The sequence below is a fragment of the Oncorhynchus kisutch genome, linkage group LG27 (genome assembly GCF_002021735.2).
Source record: "Oncorhynchus kisutch isolate 150728-3 linkage group LG27, Okis_V2, whole genome shotgun sequence".
In the NCBI taxonomy this organism is placed as follows: domain Eukaryota; kingdom Metazoa; phylum Chordata; class Actinopteri; order Salmoniformes; family Salmonidae; genus Oncorhynchus; species Oncorhynchus kisutch.
The window spans coordinates 39,723,015-39,738,482 of NC_034200.2; the positions used below are offsets into that span (position 1 = coordinate 39,723,015).

Consider the following 15,468-nt stretch of genomic DNA (forward strand, 5'->3'; position numbering starts at 1 on the left):
CCTCTCTCTCCCTCTCTCTCTTTCTCTCCCTCTCACTTTCTCTCTCCCTTCTCTCTCTCTGCCTCCTCCCCTCTGGCTCTCTCTCCCTTCTCTCTCTCTGCCTCCTCCCCTCTCTCTCTCTCTCTCTCTCTCTCTCTCCCTCTCTCTCTCTTCTCTCTCTCTGTCTCCCCCCTCTTTTTCACTCTCCCTCCCCCCTCTCTCGCTGCCTCCTCCCCTCTGTTTCTCTCTCTCTCTCTCTCTCTCTCTCTCTCTCTCTCTCTCTCTCTCTCTCCCTCTCTCTCTCTCTCTCTCTCTCTCTCCCTTTGCCAACATCACTGTATATGACTGTATTCTGATATTGATTCTTGGAAGTTGCCAGAGAAGTAACTATTTTTTAATGTTGGGTTCAATCATGATACAACACAATTACACTGACCAATTTCCTATTGGTTCTAAATAGAGAGACCATCTAAGACAGCGATGGTGTAACTTTACTGGGGATGGGGTGTGGGGGGGGCACAAAACAATCTGAACTTGTCATGAGGGACCATAGTGGCTTGCGGCTCTGTGTACTCACATCCATGCCCACACTTGGAGGAAGGAGGAAGAGCCGGTCCTAGCCTTTTCGGGGCCTTAAGCAACATTTTGTTGGGAGGCACCTCCCCACCTTGAGAGCAAAACATTTTAGCACCCCCCCCTTTCTTGATAGTATAGAGAGAATAAAAGTATACGATTTAGAGCTAATTTCATGCAATTCTACATATTTTTCCGTAGGGTGGAGAGAAATGTTTGCCGTCTTTAATATGATGTCTGAGTGAGAGTGACTAACAAAATCAATGGGGGGCCCCCTGGTCGGTAATTCTACCATGATTATTTCAAGTGTAGATAGCTGGAGTTTTGGCCTGCCTAGTGACATCACCAGGTGACAAATACATTATTAGACCAATAAGAAAGAGAGTTCCAAACCTCTCTTCCCAATAACAGCTAGTTTTCAGTGTACCCTCCCCACTCAGACCACTCCCAGACAGTACTAGCAAAAATTATTGTTTGAGAAAATTGCTCTTTGCGAAGAAACTATTTTAGTTTCTTTTTGACCATTTTGAATTGATATCTATTTATATATTTAATCACAGTAAGGTACTTCATTGTTACCCAGAAATGATTTGATATTGAGATAAAAACACTGCATTGGACGTTTAAATATACATTTAGATTATAAAAAATAAACACAAATCTTTATCCCAAAATATCTAAAAACACATCTCTCCCCACACATATATGTTGTGGATCACACCCTACTTTGTAGTGCGAACCATCGGTTGAAACACAACGTGCTCTTGAATCCCCGGATGGGGTGTCATTTCAATCATAAACATAGTTCCATAGAATGGACCTAAACCTTCAGACCACTGCAATTTGAATTGAATTGAAATGATAACATCTTATTACTACCACAAAGATGGCCGCCGGTCCAGCCCACCATCGAATGTCAACATAAATGGCCATGTCTATTGATTTACCTAGGGTATAGACATCACCTTTACATCATTATAGACATAACCACACAGATACTGTTTACCTAGGGTATAGACAATAACGGGTATAGACATCACCTTTACATCATTATAGACACAACCACACAGATACTGTTTACCTAGGGTATAGACAATAACGGGTATAGACATCACCTTTACATCATTATAGACATAACCACACAGATACTGTTTACCTAGGGTATAGACAATAACGGGTATAGACATCACCTTTACATCATTATAGACACAACCACACAGATACTGTTTACCTAGGGTATAGACAATAACGGGTATAGACATCACCTTTACATCATTATAGACATAACCACACAGATACTGTTTACCTAGGGTATAGACAATAACAGGTATAGACATCACCTTTACATCATTATAGACATAACCACAGAGATACTGTTTTCCTAGGGTATAGACAATAACGGGTATAGACATCACCTTTACATCATTATAGACATAAGCACACAGATACTGTTTACCTAGGGTATAGACAATAACGGGTATAGACATCACCTTTACAACATTATAGACATAACCACACAGATACTGTTTACCTAGGGTATAGACAATAACGGGTATAGACATCACCTTTACATCATTATAGACATAACCACACAGATACTGTTTACCTAGGGTATAGACAATAACGGGTATAGACATCACCTTTACATCATTATAGACATAACCACACAGATACTGTTTACCTAGGGTATAGACAATAACGGGTATAGACATCACCTTTACATCATTATAGACATAACCACACAGATACTGTTTACCTAGGGTATAGACAATAACGGGTATAGACATCACCTTTACATCATTATAGACATAACCACACAGATACTGTTTACCAGACAGATACTGTTAACCAGACAGATACTGTTAACCAGACAGATACTGTTAACCAGACAGATACTGTTAACCAGACTGATACTGTTAACCAGACAGATACTGTTAACCAGACTGACACGGTGTGTTAACCAGACAGATACTGTTAACCAGACAGATACTGTTAACCAGACAGATACTGTTAACCAGACAGATACTGTGTGTTAGCCGATGGCCACATGACGGGACTCTTGCATTGGTTATTTTTTGTCTTGAAGAATATCCATCAGAGACCATTTTACTGAGTAATGAGCTCACTTGAACATTGTGTGTGTGTGTGTATGTGTCTGTTTGTGTGTGTGTGTGTGTGTGTGTGTGTAGACAGTCAAGCCTAAGGAAGGCTGGCAGGTGTACAGCTCGGCCCAGGATGCAGAGGGGAGGTGTATCTGTACAGTGGTGGCTCCTGAACAGAACCTCTGCTCCAGAGACGCCAAGGAGGGACAGCTCCGTCAGCTACTGGAGAAGGTTCTAGATACATACACACACGCACACACACATGATGAACCAACGTCACTCGCATTACTCTCTATCTATGATATTAATCTATGAAATATGTGCCTTTAATGTATTCTGTCTGTATAGCAGGCCAGGGGGTTTCCCTATCTTCTTCACTGTGGTCCAGTGTGGTAAAGTTAACACTAATGTACAAACATGCCTTAGGGCAGTTTCAACCAGGCCATTTCAGGATCCCATCATTGGAATCAGAGGAGTGTGGATAATGTAGCTCAGAGTTCTAGCTTGATGTAGTGGTGATTTTGTTGGTTCTTTTTTGTAGAAGGCAAACACAATGGAGGAAGTATTGTAACTAACTGTTGGATGAACTTTGTCCAGACCCGTTCCACACCAACTGACGAGCTATAAAAAAAATGTTTTTTTTAAATACACTTCAAATTAAACCCACCACTGTTGTCCCTATCCTTTAAAAATAAATCAACCTTATTTTATTTTTTTATTGACAAAAGAAAACCAAAACAGTAGTCAAAACATTTCAATCCTGTTGGTGCAGAAAACCAATGTTGTGTCTTTTTCTTCTCTTTCATTAAGGTGCAGAAAACCAATGTTGTGTCTTCTTCTTCTCTTTCATTAAGGTGCAGAACAACTAATGTGATGCCTCTTCTTCTTCTCTTTCGTTAAGGTGCAGAACAACTAATGTGATGCCTCTTCTTCTTCTCTTTCGTTAAGGTGCAGAACAACTAATGTGATGCCTCTTCTTCTTCTCTTTCGTTAAGGTGCAGAACAACTAATGGGATGCCTCTTCTTCTTCTCTTTCATTAAGGTGCAGAACAACTAATGAGATGCCTCTACTTCTCTTTCGTTAAGGTGCAGAACAACTAATGTGATGCCTCTTCTTCTCTTTCGTTAAGGTGCAGAACAACTAATGTGATGCCTCTTCTTCTTCTCTTTCGTTAAGGTGCAGAACAACTAATGTGATGCCTCTTCTTCTTCTCTTTCGTTAAGGTGCAGAACAACTAATGGGATGCCTCTTCTTCTTCTCTTTCATTAAGGTGCAGAACAACTAATGGGATGCCTCTTCTTCTCTTTTGTTAAGGTGCAGAACAACTAATGGGATGCCTCTTCTTCTTCTCTTTCGTTAAGGTGCAGAACAACTAATGGGATGCCTCTTCTTCTTTTCTTTCGATAAGGTGCAGAACAACTAATGGGATGCCTCTTCTTCTCTTTTGTTAAGGTGCAGAACAACTAATGGGATGCCTCTTCTTCTTTTCTTTCGATAAGGTGCAGAACAATTAATTTGATGACTCTTCTTCTTCTCTTGTCCTGTAGGTCCAGAACATGTCCCAGTCAATCGAGGTGTTGAACCTGCGGACTCAGAGAGACTTCCAGTACATCATGAGGATGGAAGGCCAGTTCAAAGAGCTAAGGTCAAAGTTCAGACAGATAGAGACCAACAAGAAGACACAGGTCAACAGAAACTTCCAGGTAAGTCTGTTTGAAAGGTAAATTAGAGGAACATTTGCAGGGACATACAATATCCTTTGACACAATGCTAATGATTGATGTTCCTGGAAGCTAATGATTGATGTTCCTGGAAGCTAATGATTGATGTTCCAGGAAGCTAATGATTGATGTTCCGGGAAGCTAATGATTGATGTTCCGGGAAGCTATTGATTGATGTTCCGGGAAGCTAATGATTGATGTTCCGGGAAGCTATTGATTGATATTCCAGGAAGCTAATGATTGATGTTCCGGGATGCTAATGATTGATGTTCCGGGAAGCTAATGATTGATGTTCCAGTATGATAATGATTGATGTTCCAGGATGATAATGATTGATGTTCCGGGAAGCTAATGATTGATATTCCGGGAAGCTAATGATTGATATTCCAGGAAGCTAATGATTGATATTCCGGGAAGCTAATGATTGATATTCCGGGAAGCTAATGATTGATGTTCCGGGAAGCTAATGATTGATATTCCAGGAAGCTAATGATTGATATTCCGGGAAGCTAATGATTGATATTCCAGTATGATAATGATTGATGTTCCAGGATGCTAATGATTGATGTTCCGGGAAGCTAATGATTGATATTCCAGGAAGCTAATGATTGATATTCCAGGAAGCTAATGATTGATGTTCCAGTATGATAATGATTGATGTTCCGGGAAGCTATTGATTGATGTTCCGGGAAGCTAATGATTGATGTTCCAGTATGATAATGATTGATGTTCCAGGATGCTAATGATTGATGTTCCAGGATTCTAAAAATGTATGTTCCGGGAAGCTAATGATTGATGTTCCGGGAAGCTAATGATTGATGTTCCTGGAAGTTAATGATTGATGTTCCGGGAAGCTAATGATTGATGTTCCGGGAAGCTAATGATTTATGTTCCGGGAAGCTAATGATTGATGTTCCAGGAAGCTAATGATTGATGTTCCAGGATGCTAATGATTGATGTTCCTGGATGATAATGATTGATGTTCCTGGACGATAATGACTGTTGTTCCTGGATGATAATGACTGATGTTCCTGGATGATAATGATTGATGTTCCTGGATGATAATGATTGATGTTCCATGCAACATTTTGTCCGCTGGGCTTGTGTTTGTCCTTCCACAGGAGTTGAACTGTATTGAATTGAACCCTGTGTTTCCCTCCCTATAGGAGTTGAAGGGTAAGATGGATGCCCTACAGCCTCTGATCCCTGTGTTGGAACAGTATAAGACAGATGCCCAGCTCATCTCCCAGTTTAAACAGGAGATCAGGAATCTCTCCATGGTGCTCACAGCCATCCAGGAGGAGATAGGAACCTATGACTATGAGGAACTACAACAGAGGGTCCTGAATCTGGAGAGCAGGCTACGCAACTGCATGAGCAAACTCAGTGAGTCACAAGCAAACACACGGACAGACACACCAGTGGCGTTTAGGATTCTTTTTTTGAGCATGGTTTCTATTATAGCATATTGGATGACTGTCATTCATATTCTATTTACCAAATTCAATGTTACAGGGAACGGTTTAGGCTACTACAGTGGCTTGCTGTGACCTTAGTTCTTTTGTTATGTCTTTGTTTAGTATGGTCAGGGCGTGAGTTGGGTGGGTTGTCTATGTTCCTTTTTCTATGTTTTGGGATTTCTGTGTTTGGCTTGGTATGGTTCTCAATCAGAGGCAGCTGTCAATCGTTGTCCCTGATTGAGAACCATACTTAGGTAGCCTGGTTTCACTTTTGAGTTGTGGGTGATTATTTTCCGTGTTAGTGTTTGTGCCACACAGGATAGTTTTCGTTTGTTTCATTTGTTTCACTTTGTTAATTTGTATTTTGTAGTGTTCAGTTTTTTCACATTAAAATGGACACTTACCACGCTGCAAGTTGGTCCGATATCTCTTACTCCTCGTCAGAAGAAGAGGACAAGCGTTACACTTGAAAAAGTATTCACCCCCCTTGGCATTTTTCCTATTTCGTTGCCTTACAACCTGGAATTAAAATTGATTTTGTGGGGGGGGTTCATTTGATTTACACAACATGCCTACAACTTTGAAGATGCTAAATATTTTGTATTGTGAAACAAACAAGAAATAGGACCAAAAAAAACAGAAAACTTGAGTGTGCATAACTATGTGAATTCAAATAGACTTCATTACAAAAAAGAAGCAAAGCCGAGCAAATACTGAATCTCCATTCTTAGTGCTCTGCTTTTATACAGTTTCACCCTTACATAAACATCGTCACTCCACTGTATGGAGGCTCAGACATTGGGGCATAGATTCTATTGGATACTCCTACTGCAGGTCTAATGGTGCCTATAACTGATTAGCTAATGTTCCTATCCAAAGGTCTTCACAAGTTCAGGCCGATGTTGTCTATGTATGATTAACCCATGTGCGTGTCCAGTAGCCTTCACAAGATCAGATAAGGCCCAGACCAGTCACATCTTGTGTTGGTCTACCTTGCCTCATCCACACGGATTCTGCTCAGATATGGCCCAGACCAGTCACATCTTGTGTTGGTCTACCTTGCCTCATCCACACGGATTCTGCTCAGATATGGCCCAGGCCAGTCACATCATGTGTTGGTCTACCTTGCCTCATCCACACGGATTCTGCTCAGATATGGCCCAGGTCAGTCACATCTTGTGTTGGTCTACCTTGCCTCATCCACACGGATTCTGCTCAGATATGGCCCAGACCAGTCACATCTTGTGTTGGTCTACCTTGCCTCATCCACACGGATTCTGCTCAGATATGGCCCAGACCAGTCACATCTTGTGTTGGTCTACCTTGCCTCATCCACACGGATTCTGCTCAGATATGGCCCAGGTCAGTCACATCTTGTGTTGGTCTACCTTGCCTCATCCACACGGATTCTGCTCAGATATGGCCCAGACCAGTCACATCTTGTGTTGGTCTACCTTGCCTCATCCACACGGATTCTGCTCAGATATGGCCCAGGCCAGTCACATCTTGTGTTGGTCTACCTTGCCTCATCCACACGGATTCTGCTCAGATATGGCCCAGACCAGTCACATCTTGTGTTGGTCTACCTTGCCTCATCCACACGGATTCTGCTCAGATATGGCCCAGACCAGTCACATCTTGTGTTGGTCTACCTTGCCTCATCCACACGGATTCTGCTTACGTTCTATTTGTTTTTACACCATGTTTACATGTTGGTGGCAGCATCCTGCTGCGGGGATGTTTTTCCATCAGCAGGGACTGGGAGACCAGAATTGAAGGAAAAGAGGGAACCCTGTTCCAGTCTTCTAGAGATTTGAGATTGGAACGGAGGTTCACCTTCCAGCAGGACAATGACCTTAAGCACACTGATAAAGCAACACTCGAGTGGTTTAAGGGGAAACATTTAAATGTCTTGGAATGGCCCAGACGTCAATCCAATTGAGAATCTGTGGTAGGACTTAAAGATCGCTGTACACCAGCAGAACCCATCCAACTTGAAGGAGCTGGAGCAGTTTTGCCTTGAATAATGGGCAACAATCCCAGTGGCTAGATGTGCCAAGCTTATAGAGACATACCCCAAGATACTTGCAGATGTAATTGCTGCAAAAGGTGTCTCTACAAAGTATTGACTTTGGAGGGGTGAATAATTATGCATGGTCAAGTTTTCTTCTTTTTAAAAATGTTTTTACTTGTTTGTAAATATTTTTCAACTTCAAAGTGGCATGTTGTGTAAATCAAATGAAATAAACCCCCCCAAATCAATTTTAATACCAGGTTATAAGGCAACAAAATAGGAAAAATGCCAAGGGGGTGAATACTTTTGCAAGCCACTGTACATGTGGAGGTCTGAAAACTGATCAACTTTGATGTTGGAGTGAACTGTGACGGTCTCTTTAAAGGTATCTCGCTTTTTGATCCGAATCTAAGCAGTTTCTTACCTGGTACTGGAAATGTATTAAGGGAAACACACAATGTTACATTTTTGATGTACTTTAGTGTATCAGATAGGCTCGTTAGTGAGATGGAGCTGTGTGACCTAGAGTACATCCCAAATGACACCCTAGTCACATAGTGCACTAGTTTTGACCAGAGCACAATGGGAATAAGGAATAGCGTTCCATTTGGGATGCAGCCATGGTCACAGATTAACTAGATAACAGGTGGAGTGTTCCAGTGGTCAGAGGCATGAAATGAGCTGTTAAGAACTAACACAGTCAGGGGAAATCTAATCTGAGTGGTATGTGTGTGTGTGTGTGTGTGTGTGTGCGTGTGTGTGAACAGCATGTGGTAAACTGATGAAGATCACTGGACCTGTGACAGTGAAGACCTCTGGTACACGGTTTGGAGCTTGGATGACTGATCCACAGGCCTCCCCTAGAAACAACCGGGTGAGTGGAGGGAGGACAGAAAGACAGATAGTTTCTCAGACCAGGTGGTTTGATCTAAACACAGACACAAGTATGATACCTCAGTTTCAAGGGTGTTTATTTAAACCAAAAAATAAAATAAACCCGGTTTCCTCCAGGAGACCTCTTCCGGGTTACCACCTTCTGGCCCCCGGGGAATGCTGTCTCCTCTGGGGTAGAACACCGAGCCCCTTGGTTCTAGCAGACCGTGAGGACGTATATCGGGTAGCAACCTCTCACCTCTTCCAACCTCTCCCTTGGGCTGACCTCCTGGCAGCTTTATGGGCTCCTAGATTACTCTCCAGCCTCAATCAGCCACGACGACACTCCCTGGTGGCTAAAGTGCCAAAATCCAGTATTTTGACCCTTCGTCAACCCTGTGTCACTTCTAGGAATATTTAACCCACTTAATCCCAAAATGTATCCTAAATTTAATCCCAAGATTTATCCTAAACTTAATCCCAACATTTATCCTAAACTTAATCCCAAGATCTATCCTAAATTTAATCCCAAGATTTATCCTAAATTTGCACCATCATTGTAAAACCCTAGTTATTTTGTTTCTTTGACAACGTCTGTCCCTCATTTTATGGTCAACACTTTTACGTGAACTGAATTCTCCTCTTAATATGGTAAAACTATTTCTTTACAGAATATTTTAAATATTTCTAATAGTCAAATAATAGCTTTAAAGTAGGTGTGCTGGTTTCACTCTTTTTTTGTCCCTTGTCTGGTATGTTTTGTGGTGGAAAACTGAGTGGAACGAGCATTACACGTCAACCCTGTTACTAATAGATAGACAGACTAGAAATGTCAATTATATACATACATATTTTTTACGTGAAGCTGGCATTCAATTGTCACTCCCTGTTGCATACAACACGCTTCCATTCCTCCTGTCAGAAGGGACTTTATGATCCAAGATGAACCCTGTTACTTTATTTAATACTTAATATGGACTTATTACTATAGTATTTATTGTTATTTAACCTCTTGAGATAGGATTTTTTTTTAAATGAAGTTTAACATACGTTTTATGACAGAATGTTGAAATTCGTTAAAATAGTAGTTACGGGACACTTCCAAAGGTTTGGTGGAACGACCCATGTGCTATGTTGTGACTAATGTACGTACAGAGTAGACCGTTAAATTGCTAATGTTCTTTTGTACTTGTGTTCTAACCCAGGTCTGGTACATGGATAGCTACACCAACAACAAGATTGTCAAAGAGTACAAGTCCATAGCAGACTTTGTTTCCGGGGTCGAGTCTCGAACCTACAACCTGCCGTTCAAGTGGGCCGGGACCGACCACGTGGTGTACAACGGCTCTCTGTACTACAACAAGGTCCAGAGTAACATCGTGGTGTGTTACCGCTTCGAGACGGGGCGCGTGGTAACCCAGAGAGCCCTGGAGAACGCCGGCTTCCACAACGTCTACCCTTACACCTGGGGAGGCTTCTCCGACATAGACCTCATGGCCGACGAGCTGGGTCTGTGGGCCGTCTACGCCACCAATCAGAACGCAGGAAACATCGTCATCAGCCAGCTCAACCCCGACACGCTACAGGTCCTCGGAACCTGGAACACGGAATATTCCAAACGGAACGCGGGGGAGTCCTTTATGATCTGCGGAACACTCTACATCACCAACTCTCACCTGACTGGTGCTAAGGTCTACTACGCGTACTCCACCAAGACATCCAGCTATGAGTACACAGACATCCCCTTCCATAACCAGTTCTTCCACATGTCCATGTTGGACTACAACGCCAGGGACCGGGCGCTGTACGGCTGGAACAATGGACACCAGGTTCTGTTCAATGTCACGTTGTTCCACATCATCAAGACAGAGGACGATTCCTGAGGAGGAAGAACCTCTGGAACACTGATTAACATTCCTGGTGTTCCGGTGTTCCGTCAGTCATTGTGGGAGTTCTGTTGTTGGGTCTCTAAATGGTCATTTTTGCTCTCTTCTTTTGACAATCCATCTTCAGATCTATTGGCTTCCCTTTCAAATTTCTAATGCAAGAATTACTAAAGATGTTGGCCTCCGAACTCTGAACTGTCTCCCAATGTCATGACAGAGTCATGATATTCTCTGGTAGTCCTACCTAGCAACCCCAATTTTAAATCATCTGGCCCTCTAACGATGACATCATGCCCTGACAGTCTTCCTCATTTTCCTCTCTTTTGACACAAGCCTTTATTTTCACTTTATCCCTTTCCTTTCAGCTACTCTACACTGGACTCTATGAGAGATTGGCTGGGCTGGGTAACATGCCTCTGATTGGTTGGGCTTGGTAACATGGCTCTGATTGGCTGGGCTTGGTAACATGCCTCTGATTGGTTGGGCTTGGGTAACATGCCTCTGATTGGCTGGGCTTGGGTAACATGCCTCTGATTGGTTGGGCTTAGGTAACATGCCTCTGATTGTCTGGGCTTGAGTAACATGCCTCTGATTGGCTGGGCTTGGGTAACATGCCTCTGATTGGCTGGGCTTGGGTAACATGCCTCTGATTGGTTGGGCTTAGGTAACATGCCTCTGATTGTCTGGGCTTGAGTAACATGCCTCTGATTGGCTGGGCTTGGTAACATGCCTCTGATTGGCTGGGCTTGGTAACATGCCTCTGATTGGCTGGGCTTGGGTAACATGGCTCTGATTGGCTGGGCTTGGGTAACATGCCTCTGATTGGCTGGGCTTGGGTAACATGCCTCTGATTGGCTGGGCTTGGGTAACATGCCTCTGATTGGTTGGGCTTGGGTAACATGCCTCTGATTGGCTGGGCTTGGGTAACATGCCTCTGATTGGCTGGGCTTGTGTAACATGCCTCTGATTGGCTGGGCTTGGGTAACATGCCTCTGATTGGCTGGGCTTGTGTAACATGCCTCTGATTGGCTGGGCTTAGGTAACATGCCTCTGATTGGCTGGGCTGGGTAACATGCCTCTGATTGGCTGGGCTTGGGTAACATGCCTCTGATTGGCTGGGCTTGGTAACATGGCTCTGATTGGCTGGGCTTGGTAACATGCCTCTGATTGGCTGGGCTTGGGTAACATGCCTCTGATTGGCTGGGCTTGGGTAACATGCCTCTGATTGGCTGGGCTTGGGTAACATGCCTCTGATTGGCTGGGCTTGGGTAACATGCCTCTGATTGGTTGGGCTTGGGTAACATGCCTCTGATTAGCTGGGCTTGGGTAACATGCCTCTGATTGGCTGGGCTTGTGTAACATGCCTCTGATTGGCTGGGCTTGGGTAACATGCCTCTGATTGGCTGGGCTTGTGTAACATGCCTCTGATTGGCTGGGCTTAGGTAACATGCCTCTGATTGGCTGGGCTGGGTAACATGCCTCTGATTGGCTGGGCTTGGGTAACATGCCTCTGATTGGCTGGGCTTGGGTAACATGGCTCTGATTGGCTGGGCTTGGGTAACATGGCTCTGATTGGCTGGGCTTGGGTAACATGCCTCTGATTGGCTGGGCTTGGGTAACAGGCCTCTGATTGACTGGGCTTGGGTAACATGCCTCTGATTGGCTGGGCTTGGGTAACTTGGCTCTGATTGGCTGGGCTTGGGTAACATGCCTCTGATTGGCTGGGCTTGGGTAACATGCCTCTGATTGGCTGGGCTTGGGTAACATGCCTCTGATTGGCTGGGCTTGGGTAACATGTGTCTGATTGGCTGGGCTTGGTAACATGCCTCTGATTGTCTGGGCTTGGATATCATGCCTCTGATTGGCTGGGCTTGGGTAACATGCCTCTGATTGGCTGGGCTGGGTAACATGCCTCTGATTGGCTGGGCTTGGGTAACATGTGTCTGATTGGCTGGGCTGGGTAACATGCCTCTGATTGGGTGGGCTTCGGTAACATGTGTCTGATTGGCTGGGCTTAGGTAACATGCCTCTGATTGTCTGGGCTTGGATATCATGCCTCTGATTGGCTGGGCTTGGGTAACATGCGTCTGATTGGCTGGGCTGGGTAACATGCCTCTGATTGGGTGGGCTTCGGTAACATGCCTCTGATTGGCTGGGCTTAGGTAACATGCGTCTGATTGGCTGGGCTGGGTAACATGCCTCTGATTGGGTGGGCTTCGGTAACATGCCTCTGATTGGCTGGGCTGGGTAACATGCCTCTGATTGGCTGGGCTTGGGTAACATGCCTCTGATTGGCTGGGCTTGGTAACATGGCTCTGATTGGCTGGGCTTGGTAACATGCCTCTGATTGGCTGGGCTTGGGTAACATGCCTCTGATTGGCTGGGCTTGGGTAACATGCCTCTGATTGGCTGGGCTTGGGTAACATGCCTCTGATTGGCTGGGCTTGGGTAACATGCCTCTGATTGGTTGGGCTTGGGTAACATGCCTCTGATTAGCTGGGCTTGGGTAACATGCCTCTGATTGGCTGGGCTTGTGTAACATGCCTCTGATTGGCTGGGCTTGGGTAACATGCCTCTGATTGGCTGGGCTTGTGTAACATGCCTCTGATTGGCTGGGCTTAGGTAACATGCCTCTGATTGGCTGGGCTGGGTAACATGCCTCTGATTGGCTGGGCTTGGGTAACATGCCTCTGATTGGCTGGGCTTGGGTAACATGGCTCTGATTGGCTGGGCTTGGGTAACATGGCTCTGATTGGCTGGGCTTGGGTAACATGCCTCTGATTGGCTGGGCTTGGGTAACAGGCCTCTGATTGACTGGGCTTGGGTAACATGCCTCTGATTGGCTGGGCTTGGGTAACTTGGCTCTGATTGGCTGGGCTTGGGTAACATGCCTCTGATTGGCTGGGCTTGGGTAACATGCCTCTGATTGGCTGGGCTTGGGTAACATGCCTCTGATTGGCTGGGCTTGGGTAACATGTGTCTGATTGGCTGGGCTTGGTAACATGCCTCTGATTGTCTGGGCTTGGATATCATGCCTCTGATTGGCTGGGCTTGGGTAACATGCCTCTGATTGGCTGGGCTGGGTAACATGCCTCTGATTGGCTGGGCTTGGGTAACATGTGTCTGATTGGCTGGGCTGGGTAACATGCCTCTGATTGGGTGGGCTTCGGTAACATGTGTCTGATTGGCTGGGCTTAGGTAACATGCCTCTGATTGTCTGGGCTTGGATATCATGCCTCTGATTGGCTGGGCTTGGGTAACATGCGTCTGATTGGCTGGGCTGGGTAACATGCCTCTGATTGGGTGGGCTTCGGTAACATGCCTCTGATTGGCTGGGCTTAGGTAACATGCGTCTGATTGGCTGGGCTGGGTAACATGCCTCTGATTGGGTGGGCTTCGGTAACATGCCTCTGATTGGCTGGGCTTGGGTAACATGCCTCTGAATGGCTGGGCTTGGGTAACATGCGTCTGATTGGCTGGGCTGGGTAACATGCCTCTGATTGGGTGGGCTTCGGTAACATGCGTCTGATTGGATGGGCTTAGGTAACATGCCTTTGATTGGGTGGGCTTGGGTAACATGCCTCTGATTGGGTGGGCTTGGGTAACATGCCTCTGATTGGCTGGGCTTGGGTAACATGCCTCTGATTGGGTAACTTAGCTTTTGTATCCATTGCAACAGTATCAATAGGAGTATGCCTTATTCAGTGCAGTCTGTTCTGTAAGTCCATAGGATAACAGGTGTTCTGTCCTGCATGAATGTCAATGATAGCATGTCTAGCTCTCCGTGGCTTGCATCCCAAATGGCACCCTAGGTCCCAAAGGGCTCTGGTCAAAAGTAGCACACTATATAGGGAGTAGGATTTCATTTTGGATGCAACCTATGGCTGTCCTGATAGCATCGAAACTCTGTCTGTGGACTCTCTCGGCAACCATCTCTCTTTCCCACTGTAACACAATTAATGACTATTGTCTGATTATACTGTATATGGATGAACAGGAAAAATACACATTTATATACATAATTAGTGTTACAATATGGAAATAAAATGATTATTGTTTTTGATGAAGTTTTGATTTGCTCCGAACATTAGTTTGTGTTGGAACTGGGGCGATGTAGTATCTTTATTTTGTACCTTGATGAGGAATCGATTGTATGTGATCACACATTACGCTAACAGTGATCTCTACGGGCCCTATTCAGACCTAAGATAAGTTGACTTAATATGGACTTCAGTCAAACATTTGACCTTAAAGAAGGAATGCGCCGGACGGGGAAACAGCGCCACTGACCGTCTGCTAAAAAAAACGTACAGTACATATTGTGTTGTTCTATCACGCGTACAATGGTATCAGAGAAATGGTGTCAGAGAATGGTGTCAGAGGAATGGTGTCAGAGAAATGGTGTCAGATAAATGGTGTCAGAGTATGGTGTCAGAGTATGGTGTCAGATAATTGGTGTCCGATGAATGGTGTCAGATAAATGGTGTCAGATGAATGGTGTCAGAGCAATGATGTCAGAAAAATGATGTCAGAGCAATGATGTTAGAGAAATGATGTCAGAGCAATGATGTCAGAGAAATGATGTCAGAGGGTAAAAAAACAGTGTTGGTTGCGGTAACTTCTTTGTTGTTGTAATATCTACAACGGACGTGGCTGTTTCACCATTAAGGAGTCCAGCTTTAATTCCATGTTTTAATGACTTAAGTCCAAGTCTCCAGTATGAATCGGGCCACAAGAACATAATATATATAAGCATTTGTTAGTGATCTCTATCAGAACAAACTGAAGCGATTCTAATCAGAATTGCAGGAAAATAGCAGAGTAAATGAGCTCCTATGGTGATTACCACTCTATCAGGT

At 44.5% G+C, this 15,468-nt stretch overlaps 1 protein-coding gene across 1 annotated transcript in view; it reads left to right on the plus strand.

Moving 5' to 3' along the window:
- The window catches only part of LOC109881553 (noelin-3-like), a 15,629-nt gene extending 953 nt beyond the window's left edge, over nt 1–14,676 (plus strand). Inside the window, exons 2-6 of the mRNA XM_031806373.1 lie at nt 2,742–2,885; nt 4,203–4,358; nt 5,543–5,762; nt 8,618–8,724; nt 9,929–14,676. Of these exons, the coding sequence (XP_031662233.1) occupies nt 2,742–2,885; nt 4,203–4,358; nt 5,543–5,762; nt 8,618–8,724; nt 9,929–10,606 (1,305 nt within the window). The 3' untranslated portion in view covers nt 10,607–14,676. The remainder of the gene's footprint in view (nt 1–2,741; nt 2,886–4,202; nt 4,359–5,542; nt 5,763–8,617; nt 8,725–9,928) is intronic.
- Nucleotides 14,677–15,468: the final 792 nt, after the last annotated feature.